This window comes from Physeter macrocephalus, chromosome 4 (assembly GCF_002837175.3).
Source record: "Physeter macrocephalus isolate SW-GA chromosome 4, ASM283717v5, whole genome shotgun sequence".
In the NCBI taxonomy this organism is placed as follows: Eukaryota; Metazoa; Chordata; class Mammalia; order Artiodactyla; family Physeteridae; genus Physeter; species Physeter macrocephalus.
This window is the reverse complement of record NC_041217.1, coordinates 102,981,579-102,994,651: the sequence shown is the minus strand read 5'-3', so window position 1 is coordinate 102,994,651 and position 13,073 is coordinate 102,981,579. Positions and strand designations below refer to the sequence as shown.

General features: G+C 37.1%; 1 protein-coding gene across 3 annotated transcripts in view; it reads left to right on the top strand.

Moving 5' to 3' along the window:
• BTBD8 (BTB domain containing 8) overlaps window positions 1-13,073 on the top strand; it is a 99,162-nt gene that overhangs the window by 40,410 nt on the left and 45,679 nt on the right. For all 3 annotated transcript variants that reach the window (XM_024119984.2, XM_028489136.1, XM_028489137.1), the window contains exon 5: window positions 8,985-9,074. In XM_024119984.2, coding sequence (XP_023975752.1) covers window positions 8,985-9,074 — 90 coding nt within the window. The remainder of the gene's footprint in view (window positions 1-8,984; window positions 9,075-13,073) is intronic.

Genomic DNA, 13,073 nt, shown 5'->3' with positions numbered 1-13,073 from the left:
GCTCCTTCATCTGCTGCATATTTCTCTGTTTTCTCATTTTGCTTAACTTATTGTGTTTGGGGTCTCCTTTTTGCAGGCTGCACGTTCATAGTTCCCGTTGTTTTTAGTGTCTGCCCCCATTGGGTGAGGTTGGTTCATTGGCTTGTGTAGGCTTCCTGTTGGAGGGGACTGGTGCCTGTGGTCTGGTGGGTGGGGCTGGATCTTGTCTTTCTGGTGGGCAGGGCCATGTCCGGTGGTGTGTTTTGGGATGTCTGTGAACTTAGTATTATTTTAGGCAGCCTCTCTGCTAATGGGTGGCGTTGTGTTCCTGCCTTTCTAGTTGTTTGGCATAGGGTGTCCAGCACTTTAGCTTGCTGGCCGTTGGGTGGAGCTGGGTCTTAGGGTTGAGACGGAGATTTCTGGGAGAGCTGTCGCGGATTGATATTATGTGGGCCTGGGAGGTCTCTAGTGGTCCAGTGTCCTGAACTCGGCTCTCTCACCTTAGAGGCTCAGTCCTGACACCAGGCTGCAGCACCAAGACCCTGTCAGCCACAGGGAATTATCAAGGTACTGGTCATTGGCAAGTGAAACCACAAGAGAAGAGTCCCGTGCTATGCCTGGTCCTGCTGAGCAGTTTTCAGACTTCAGCTCATTCTGGCAGCAGGATGACTGGGTTGGCCACATGAGGCAGGATGGGGTCCGTTAAGTGGGTGGCACTCAGCCAGTGCATGGACTGAGGGGCCCAGTCGAAGCCCTCGGGGAAGGTTGACAGCCGCTGGCCTCCAGCCTCCTGAGGCCGTGGCCTCTTTGGGGTTTCCCTCCCGGTGTCAAGTCACTCTCACTTCTGCTTTGGTGGCTGTGCCTTTACCCTGAGCTTCTTCACGAGGCTAGCACTACCTGAGGCGACATGTGAAAAGCGCGGGCCGCACTGAAGCACGAGAAACCTCTGTGGCTTTTTATAAATGGATATTGTCCTACATCTACCATTACAGTATCATACAGACAGTTTCAACTAAAAATCCCCTTTGATCAGTCTCTTCAGCTTTTCCCCCTCCAAAGCCGTCTGGCAATTTTTTTTTTTTTTTTTTACTATTTCCAGTTTTGCTTTTTGTAGAATGTCATTTGAATAGAACCATATAACATGTAGCCTTTTCGGACTGATTTCTTTCATTTAGCAATATGCATTTACAGTTCATTCATGTTTTTGTGTGACTTTATAGCTAATTCTTTTTTTTTTTTTAATCACCGAGTAGTATTCAATTGTAATGAATATACCACTGTTTATCTGTTCACCTATTGAAGGACATTATGGTTGTCTTAGTTTGGTGATTATGAGTAAAGCTGCTGTAAACATTTGTGTACAAGTTTTTGTGTGGACATAAGTTGTCGGGTCTTACTGAAACTGTCTTTCAAAGTGGCTCTATCACTTGTATTTCCACTAGCAATGAATGAGAGATCTTTCTGGTCCTCATCCTCGTCAGCAGTTGATACTGTTCTTCTTATTTTTTTTTTTTGGATTTTAGTCTTTCAGATAGGTATGTACTGGTATCTTATTGTTGTTTCACTTTTTATTTACCTAATGACAAATGATGTTGAAGATTTTTTCATATGCTTATTTGCCATCTGTATATTATTGAGAGTTTTTGGTTCAGATCTTTTGTTTATTGTCCAGTTAGGTTGTTTGTTGTCTTACTATTGAATTTTAAGAATTCTTTGGATATTTTACATAGAAGTCCTTTATATGATACATGCTTTGCAAATAGTTTCTCCCAATTGGTGCCTTGATTTTCACTCTTAACAGTGCCTTCTATAGAGCAAAATTTTTAAATTTTAATAGAATCCAGCTTATCAGTTTTTTCTTTTTTGGATCATATGTTTGATGTTATATCTAAATTCATCATCAAGCCCAAGATCCTATGTTTTCTTCTAGAAGTTTATGGTTTTATATTTATATCTACCATCCATTTTGAGATAAGTAGTTAATTTTTATGTGAGGTATAAGGTTTGTACCTACGTTTATTTTTTTTTGCATGTGGATGTCCAGTTGCTCCAGGACCACTATTAAAAAGATTATCCTTTCTCCACTGAATTGCCATTGTGCTTTTGTCAAAACTGAGTTGATTGTATTTGTGTAGGTCTATTTCTGACCTCTCTATTCCATTGATTGATGAGTCTCTACTTTCACAAGTGCATACTGTTTTGAGTACTTTAACTGTATAGTAATTCTGGGAGTCAGGTAGTGTGAATCATCCAACTCTGTTCTTCTTTTTTAATATTGTGTTGGCTATTTTAGGTTCTTTGCCTTTCCATATAAATTTGAGAATCACTTTGTCAATATCTACAAAATAGCTTTCTGGGACTTTGATTAAAATTGCCTAAATTTTTTAAATCATAAGAATTGCAAATGCTTTTCTGTATCTATTTTGATGATCACATGGCTTTTCTCCTTTATTTTATTATTTTTTTAGTCCCATACTCCCAGCTTACCTCCCCCTCCTTTCCCGTTTGGTAACCATAAGTTTGTTTTCTATGTCTGTGCGTCTGTTTCTGTTTTGTAAATGAGTTCATTTGTACTCTTTTTATTTTATTTATTTATTTATTTTTTTTAAAGAAGATGTTGGGGGTAGGAGTTTATTAATTAATTTATTTATTTTTGCTGTGTTGGGTCTTCGTTTCTGTGTGAGGGCTTTCTCTAGTTGTGGCGAGCGGGGGCCACTCCTCATCGCGGTGTGTGGGCCTCTCACTGTCGCGGCCTCCCTTGTTGCGGAGCACAGGCTCCAGACGTGCAGGCTCAGTAGTTGTGGCTCACGGGCCCAGTTGCTCCGCGGCATATGTGATCTTCCCAGACCAGGGCTCGAACCCGTGTCCCCTGCGTTACAGGCAGACTCTCAACCACTTTGACACCAGGGAAATCCCTTGTACTCTTTTTAGATTCCACATATAAGTGGTCTCATGTAATATTTGTGTTTGTCTGACTTACTTCACTGAGTATGATAATCTCTAGGTCCATCCATATTACTGCAAATGGCATTATTTCATTCTTTTTTATGGCTGAGTAATATTCCATTGTATGTATGTGCCACATCTTCTTTATCCATTCATCTGTTGATGGACACTTAGGTTGCTTCCATGCCTTGGCTATTGTAAATAGTGCCACTATGAACATTGGGGTGCATGTATCTTTTTGTTTTTGTTTTTGTTTTTTTGCGGTACGCGGGCCTCTCACTGTTGTGGCCTCTCCCGTTGTGGAGCACAGGCCCCGGACACGCAGGCCCAGCGGCCATGGCTCATGGGCCCAGCTGCTCCGCAGCATATGGGATCTTCCTGGACCAGGGCACGAACCCGTGTCCCCTGCATCGGCAGGCAGACTCTCAACCACTGCGCCACCAGGGAAGCCCAACATGTATCTTTTTGAATTAGCACTTTTGTTTTCCAGATAGCTGCCTAGGAGTGAGATTGCTGGATCATATTTTTCCTTTTTTAAAGAACCTCCCTTCTGTTTTCCGTAGTAGCTGCACCAATTTACATCCCCACCAACAGTGTAGAAGGGTTTTCTTTTCTCCACAACCTCTCCAGCATTTATTATTTGTAGACTTTTTGATGATAACCATTTCTGACAGGTGTGAGGTGATACCTCATTGTAGTTTTGATTTGCATTTCTCTGATAATTAACAATGTTGAGCATCTTTTCATGTGCCTGTTGGCCTTTTGTATGTCTTCTTTGAAGAAATGTCTATTTAGGTATTCTGCCCTTTTTTTTGATTGGGTTGTTTGTTTTTTTGTTACTGAGTTGTATGAGCTGTTTATATATTTTGGAAATTAAACCCCTGTCAGTTGTATCATTTGCAAATATTTTCTCCCAGTCCATAGGTTGTCTTTTCATTTTGTTTATGGTTTCCTTTGCTGTGCAAAACTGATGTGTGATTAGGTCCCATTTGTTTATTTTTGCTTTTATTGCTTTTGCCTGGGGAGACTGACCAAAGAAAACATTGCTATGATTTATGTCAGAGACTGTTTTGCCTATATTCTCTTCTAGGAGTTTTATGGTGTCATGTCTTATATTTAAGTCTTTATGCCATTTTGAGTTTATTTTTATGTATGGTGTGAGAGAGTGTTCTAACTCCATTGATTTACATACAGTTGTCCATCTTTCCCAACACCACTTGCTGAAGAGACTGTCTTTTCTCCATTGTTTATTCTTGCCTCCTTTGTCATAGATTAATTGACCATAGGTGTGGGTTTATTCCTGGGCTCTCTATTCTGTTCCATTGATCTATATGTTTCTTTTTGTGCCAGTACCATGCTGTTTTGATTACTGTAGTTTTGTAGTATTGTTTGAAGTCTGGAAGGGTTATGCCTCCAGCTTTGTACCTTTTCCTCAGGATTGCTTTGGCAATTCTGAGTCTTTTGTGATTCCATATAAATTTTAGAATTATTTGTTTTAGTTTTTGTGAAAAATGTCATGGGTAATTTGATAAGGATCACATTAAATCTGTAGATTGCTTTGGGTAATATGGCCATTTTAACAATATTAATTTTTCCAATCCAAGAGCATGGATATCTTTCCATTTCCTTCAATCCTCTTCGATTTCCTTTTTCAACGTTCTATAGTTCTCAGTGTGTAAGACTTTCACCTTCTTAGTTAGGTTTAATCCTAGGGTTTTTGTTTTTTAGTGTGATTTTAAACAGGATTTTTTTTGTTTTTTTTTTACTTTCCCATTCTGATATTTCATTGTTAGTGTAAAGAAATGCAGCAGACTTCTGTGTATTAATCTCGTGTCCTGCTACCTTGCTGAATTCATTTATCAGTTCTAATAGTTTTTGTATGGAGTCTTTACAGTTTCTTATATAGAGTATCATTCCTTTGCATATAATGAGAATTTTACCTCTTCCCTTTCTGATTTGGATATCTTTTATTTCTTTTTCTTGTCTGATTGCTGTGACTAGGGCTCCCAATACTATGTTGAATAGAATTGGGCATCCTTGTCTTGTTCCAGAATTTAGCAGGAAGGCTTTCATCTTTTCACCCTTTAGTATTATTTTGCCTGTGGGTTTGTCATAAATGACTTTTATTATGTTGAGGTATGTTCTCTCTATACCCATTTTAGCAAGAGTTTTTTTTTATCATGAATGGATGTTGAATTTTATCAGATGCTTTTTCTGCATCTATTGAGTTAATTATGTGGTGTTTGTCTTTTCTTTTGTTGATGCGGTTTATCACATTGATTGATTTGTGTATGTGGAACCATCCTTGTGACCCTGGAATGAATACAACTTGATCATGGTGTATGATCCTTTTTTTGTGTTGTTCCTTTATTTTGTTAATGTGCTAAAATATGTTGCTTGATTTTGAAATGTTAAAGCAATCCTGCATTCCTGGAATAATTTCAAGTTGGTTGTGATGTTTTATATATTCTGTTTATCGCTGGATTCAGTTTGCTATTATTTTGTTTAAGATTTTTTTCATGTATATTCATGAGATAGGTTGGCCTATAACTTTCCTTTTTTTATAATGTCCTTGTCAGGTTGAGGTCTTAAATTTATGTTGACTTCATCAAATGAGTTGGGAGGCTTTTCTTTTCTTTCTATTTTATTCATTTTTTAATGTGCATGAGTAAGATTGATTTTATATGTTTTTAAAATATTTATTTGAATTCACTGAGGAAGTCATCTTGGCCTGTAATAACAGGCCACTTTTCTTTATTCAGTTTTATTTTCATCCTTTTTTAAAGTTAAATTTATGGAGTTAGAATTCACATACAATCAAACACACACATTTGAAAGTCCAATTTAATGAGTTTCGACTAATGTATAAACCTGGGTAACTCCCACCACAATCAGGATACAGAGAAGTTTCATCACCTAAAAAGCTCCCTTGTGCCCATTTACCATTAGTACCTTCCCTCTCTCGCCCCAGGCAAAAACTGAGTTTCACATGCTTATTTGTCATCTGTATTTCTTTGGTGAGTTTTCTGTTCATATCTTTTGCCCATTTTTTAATTGGGCTGTTTGTTTTCTTATTGCTGTATTTTCTAAATTATAGTTTATTTTACCTGTCCTAGAATTTCATATAAATGAACTCAGACATATTATTGAGCTTGTTTTGCTCAGCAGAATGTTTTTGAGGTTCATCCTTGGGTATTATGTATATCAGTGTTTCATTCAGTTTTTATTGCTGAGTAATATGGCATTGTATGCAAACACCACAATTTATTTAACCATTCTTCTGTTGGACATATTTGTTGTTTTCAGTGTTTGGCTATTGTTAATAAAGCTGGTATTAACATTTTTGTGCAAGTATTTGTGTGAATATATATTTTCATTTCTGTTGGGTAAATTCCTACGAGTAGAATTGCTCGGTCATATGGTAAGTGTATGTTAACTTTTTATGAAATTGAGAAACATTTCTCCAAAGAAGTTATACCATTTTACACTCCCACCTGCATGCTGTGAAGAGTTCCAGTTTTTCCATATTTTCCTCACCACTTAATGTTGTCCGTCTTTTAAATATTTGCCACTCTAGTAGGTGTGTAGTGGTATCACATTGTGGTTTTAATTTGCATTACCCTGATCACTAGCAATTTTGAGCATCATATTATGTGCTTATTGGCCATTTGTGTATCTTATGATGTTTCTGTTGAAATCTTTTACCCATTTTTTTAAAGCACTCTTAAAGAGAGTGATTTGTTACAAATTTTAATATACAGAAACTATTGAGTAACAGACATGTACCTTTTTTCCTCCTTAAAATGAATCATGTACTGTTCTGACCATAGCTTTTTCTAATTTTAATCTAATGCTCAAAACTTTTTGTGATGCTATTCTTTATAATGAGCCATAAACATTAGTTTTGTAGTAAAACTATTTAAATCAATTTGGCTCTTATCTGATAATTTTTTGTGTGAGCGTGCCCATTTTTTAGTAGGATTGCTTATGTTCTTATATTGAGTTGTATAGTTTATATATTATGGATTCAGTTGTTTGGCAGATATATGTTCTGCAAATATTTTTTCCCAACATTTTGCTCATCGTTCCATTTTCTTAAAAGTGGCTTTAAAAGGACTGAAGTTTTAAATTTTGTTAAAATTTAAATTTTTATGTTTTTTTAAAAAATTGGTTCATGCTTTTTGGTTCCCAAGAAATCTTTGCCTACTCAGAGTTGCAAAGATTTTCACCTGTTTTTTTTCTAGAGATATTATAGTATTAGCTTTTATATTTAGGTTTTGGTCCATTTTGAGTTAATTTTTGTGTTTTGGTGTGAGGTTAACCGTCAACATTCATTTTTTCCCCTCCAAACCTCCAGTTCCAGTACCACTAAAAAAACTTGATCAAGACTGCGTTGAATCTAGAAATTAATTTAGGCGGAATGGCCATGTTAACAGTTTTGGGTCTTCAAATCCATGAGCACAGTTTAGCTCTCTCTTAGGTCTTTGTAAATTATCTCAGCAATGTTTTATAGCTTTTAATGTAGAGGTCTTGTACTTTTTTGTTATATTTGTTCCTGTGTATTTGACCTTTTTGCTAATAGTGTAAATGAAATTCTTTTCCTTCATTTTCTAGTTATTCATTATTATGCCTGATTATCTTTGGACATTTTATTGAAAATTTATAGAAATAATTTAATAGTCTGGGTGATGTGATTTTAATGAAGACAAGATTTCCTTTTGCTTCTGGAAAGCATTTAGGCTAGGTGGAGATCACTTTAATCCAGTCAGGGACTGAGCTCATTAAAAGCTGGACTTCAGTTCTAATAAGGGCTTGTCTATTTCCTGTTCATTCTTCTTCCTAAGGTGTAGACCTTTCAGAGTCCAGCTGGAATCCTGGGGCATCCACCAAAGTCTCTCCTCATTGCTGGATCCCAAATTCCAATTTGTGTGCCTCCAAGCCTGTGAAGATTGCCAGAAGCTATGTTTAGCTTCTTAGCCTCTCAACCATTGCTTTTGCTTTCATATTTGGCAGTTGCCTCAATGGAAAAAGTTACCTAAAATATACTTGGATCACTTCTTTTGTCTTCTCTCTTACAACTTGTCTCAAAAGCTACCACCACCGTAGCTTTCTGATGCCTTCAAAACATGATGTTTTTCTTTCTTTAAAAAAAAAAAAAACATATATATATGTAATATACATATATGTTATATATATATATTTCCAAGCTATTCAGCAGGAGGGTTGGTCTGAGACAACCTAGTAGCCATTACCAGAAGTGTCTTTCTCTTACTCCTCTCCCCCTCTACTTTTCCCTCCCAACCTCCACTAGAATATTCACATTTTCTCTGTATCTCGTTTACAGTTATATTCCTTAGAATAGTGTCTAGCCCAGAATAGAAGTCAGTAGGTATTTGTTGAGTGAAAGAATGGATGAATTAACATTCTATCTGGGAAGATAGAATGGACATTCAAAAGAAAATATCTTTACTATCATTTTCTCAAACTTAAGAGATAGCTAAGTAACTATTCTTGAGCATAATTATGGTGAGTTTTGAACTGGAGCTCAGGACCTTTAGAGTTCTAGTGTCTTATTGATGTTTCCTCAACATGTTACGTGACATCGTTTGGTCTTTATTTCTCCATTTGTAAATGATTTATTACTCTCTTACTCATGGAAATTGTTACTAAAATTTAAGAGCTTTCAAGAGAAAAAATTAAGTGGGAGTTCCCTGGTAGCTTAGTGGTTAGGATTCTGGGCTTTCACTGCTGTGACCCAGATTGAGTCCCAGGTCAGGGAACTGAGATCCCTCAAGTGCATGGCGCAGCCAAAAAAAAAAAAAGAGAGAAAAAATTAAAAAGATGAAAAGGACATTGGAATTAATGTTTTAATCAAGCAATCAAAATTCTTTGGTATACGTATAGGCTTATAATTTGTATTATTAAAATCTACCAGTGAATACAATTAGGACAAATAGATTGTTATGTTTTAAGAGGTAAAGATGAAGAGTTTCATAAAAAATTACATTTTGCATTGTGCATAAATGTTTGCCTGTGTTTTTTCCCCCTCTTCCCTTTAGAGCCATTTTAAGTGCGAGATCTAGTTATTTTGCTGCGATGCTGAGTGGCTTTTGGGCTGAAAGCTCCCAAGAGTACATTACTCTTCAAGGGTAAGCAGAATTTTTACAAGGCAGCTTGACTGCAAATGATTATAAATAATTCCTTTAATACAAAGCACTTTTCATGAATCTGATTTCCCTGTATGTTCAATGAAATGTTTCTCATGTGGGACAATTCAGCAAAGTACACTTTCTGAAAATGAGAGGTAGTTGGGAATATTTATAATAGAGATAGTGTGTTACTCTTCTCAGACTACCATAACAAGATACCACAAACTGGGTGGTTTAAACAGCAAAGATTTGTTTTCTCACAGTTCTGCAAGATCAAGATGCCAGCAAGGTTGGTGTCTGGTGAGAGCTCTTACCTTGGGTCCTTGGGTTGTAGATAGGCACTTTTCCACTGTGTGCTCCAGTGATGTTCTTTTTAAGTGCTTGGGGCTGGGGGGCAGGGAAGTAAAAGGAAGGTGGAAGGAGAGAGCTCACTCTCTGGTGTTCTTCTTATAAGGACACTAATCCTATCACATCAGGGCAGGGCCCCACCCTTATTACCTCATTTAACCTTAATTATTTTCTTAGAATCCCCATCTCCATATAGGTACACAGGAGTTAGGGCTTCAATATATGAATTTGAGTGGGTGGGGGAACACAAATATTCAGTCTGTAATAGGTAGTTTCTTAAAGAATAATTTGGATAGGTGTGGATTTCACTGACCTATGATAGTGCAATGGTGAATCTACACAGTTGGTGGCAGTTTAAACTGCTGAGACAGTTATTAAGAGATGAACTACTTCCTTAAATGGTGAAATGGAATCTTTTTTGGTCACAGATGATCACTGAGAATCTGGAGTGTACAATATGGGAGAGGGCTTTGTCAGTAGGAAAACTGCCTGGGCATTCTGAGGGAGCCTGTCAGCCCTGCATCATTCACACTGCTGATGTTTCCTCGACTGGGTCTATCTTGGCTAGAGGCTTGGGTGTGGAATGGTGGTAGTGGTGATTCCATAACAGTGGATGCGTGGAAAGTATTGATAAATTCTCACTATTTTTTACACTGGCCTATAATTTTGAGCCTTCTAGGTTACAGCTGTCTGGTTTCCTTACTAACTAAAATTGATCCCCAAATGCCTCTCATTTTTAATTTCTCAGTCTATAAAATATGGAAAATTGAAACATTATTTGTAAGAATATGTTACGTGTTTTTATTTATTTTTTCATATTTCATTCATTTAATAGAAATGAAACACATATGCAGAAGAACCTAAACCTCCTTTCTTTCTTACCAGGGTTTTAGAGAGTTGTGTTTTAATTATATTACCTATCACAGTTTCGATACACATATCACAATCTGGCAATCACCAGGTAGTTTCTGATTATGGAAGATTTTATATTCCAAGCAAAGAGTTTATTAGCCTATGGGTAAAAGGAATGTGTAGTTGAATCAGTTGGTGAAATCTTATCATTCACTGTTGAAAAACAACCTGAAAGATATATCTATCCTACCAAGAAGGCCTCTTCCTTTATGGTGAATTTAAAATATCTGCTGAATATAGGAAGAGGGATAATGCTAGCAGAGGCCAGAATTTCTCTTAAGTGTGTCAATCCTAGGGATAATCACTCTAGTGTAATTTTGGAAACATCCAGGGACTGTGTTTCAGATGTTTTAGATATCATTTTTTAAAACTGTCAATCTTCTCTCATTAGAACTGAATTCAATAAAAATTTAAATGAAGAGATAACCTAGTTTGACTCAGAATGCAACTTTTTGGGCATTTATTAAAAATCATGTGATTCTGTGTCGTGAGATAAAGGTCAAAAGAAGTGTATGATTATTGGACCTTACTTGACAGCAGGGGAAAGTAATTTACAGAGAACATTTGTCTAATTTCATAGAAGAAATCTTAGTTGCTTATATGTTTAGTGACAATTTTTACTATCTGATACCAATTAACATATACCTTTGTTCCTCTCTCCAAATAGAGTCTGTCCTCAGCAGTGATAATACCTTACAATAACATCATATATTTTCTAGGTTTCTTCCACACTTATGGTGTCCTTTAATTTTTAGAATCAGTCTTTGAGAGAGAGGGTATATTCACATATTACAGATGAGTAAAAACAAGATCAGATAAATTAAATGTCTTCCAGGGGTTACTTGGTAAATAAGTGCTTATGCTGAATATAAGTTACATGTTTGTTGATTCTTAATTCAAAGTCCATTCCACCACAGTCACTGAAGAAGTTAAAAGCTTCGCATTGGCGTGTGTTCTTGAGCTACCTCAGACTGATCTTCTCCACTGTTTAAATCAGTGATTTTCCCATAGGACCCTAAAGTTCCTGTTAGGTATGTTAGGGAATACATGGCACGGGATTGGGATGTGAGGGAAGGCCATTTGGGAAGGGGCACATCTTCAACCAGAGCTGCTCTACTTTTATCTACTCTATATTGCTCAAAATGACCTCTGAGTTTAGCTATAGGAACAAAGGCAATCTTTAATCAGCACTTACGAGTGATCAGATTAAACATTCAAAACACACAGGCTTTTAAAGGAGAAGTCTATTTATTAAGAGGTCAATAGATAAGAAAGAAGTAATGGCATAACTATTGGTCTCTACTCACCACCTATAATTTTCCTTCTTTCATTATAGTGGAGGTAATGGATAAATATCTCCTCTTATAATATGGCTTGACTGCTACTGACCAACTTTAGTTGTTCAAGGGAAAGCCAAGTAGAAGTAGCCAAATTTGTTTTAAACTGTCATTACAAATAAGTAGGCTGTACGTTGTAGCAGTGCCAGCAATGATCAGCCTCACTCCTCTTAAAGTATTTTCCCTTCACTTCTGTTGTAAGCAAGACTCTACTCCTTACTGGATCATCTTACCCAGAGCTGCTATTTCAGCAGTGGAGACTTACTCCTAATCAGCTTATTCACTTCTAATGCTAGCACACTGGAAATGAGGATACATTTCTTTTTGACTGTTTTATTTTGCTTGATGTAACAAGGTTTTCTAATGCTAAAATGAAAGGAGAATTTCCTGACAGATTCTGGGTTTTTTTGTTTGTTTGTTTGTTTGTTTTTGTGGTATGCGGGCCTCCCTCTGCTGCGGCCTCTCCCGTTGCGGAGCACAGGCTCCGGACGCGCAGGCTCAGCGGCCATGGCCCACGGGCCCAGCCGCTCCGCGGCATGTGGGATCCTCCCGGACCGGGGCGCGAACCCGGTTCCCCTGCATCGGCAGGCGGACGCGCAACCACTGCGCCACCAGGGAAGCCCCTGGGTTTTATCTATATCTTTTATTTTTATTATCATCACACAATCTGTTTTGTTTTCCCCTCCTGTATCATGTATCAAATTGACTCTCTCAAATTACCACCTAAAATGTTATTAGCATCATGGTGTATAAAGCTGTAGGAAGGCTAAAGGGGATCTAGGGATTTAACTTTAAAAAAAAAATCACATCTTTTAGGAATTTTTATATTATAACAAAGTAATCTACAAAATAAATTCTCTTTTCACATTAACTTATATTGTAATCCTGGGTAGATGTTTCCATGGATTGTGTGGTACAGTAGAAAGATCATGGACTTTGGTGTCCTTATAGGAAGTCCTACATCCAGTTCTAAACTGTTACATGAGTTTAGGGACATTGCTTACCTTCCTTAAGTTTACTGAGGTTGTTGAAAGAAAAAACCTGGCATAGTGCTTGGTACATAGTATGTAGTGCTCATTAATATTTGTCTTTTTCTTCTTTCCCTAAATTATATTGTTCTCATTTTCCAGAGAGAAAAGGCTTCAAGTGAGGGCCATTTACAGTACCAGGACAGCAATGCCTGCTTTGCTTGGTCAGCAACCGCTTTTGGAACTGTGCCACTGTTGCATATATGCAGGATGTTTTCTGCAGTAGATTAGAATTGAAATCCTGTCTGAAATCCTTACAGAAAAGAACCGAATGTTTTTAATGAGTTGGTAGCTCAAAGATGTAATGCACATGATACTTTTAAGATGGACAGCCTTCAATAAATTATAGTAGGGATAGTAGGGTCCTATTATCC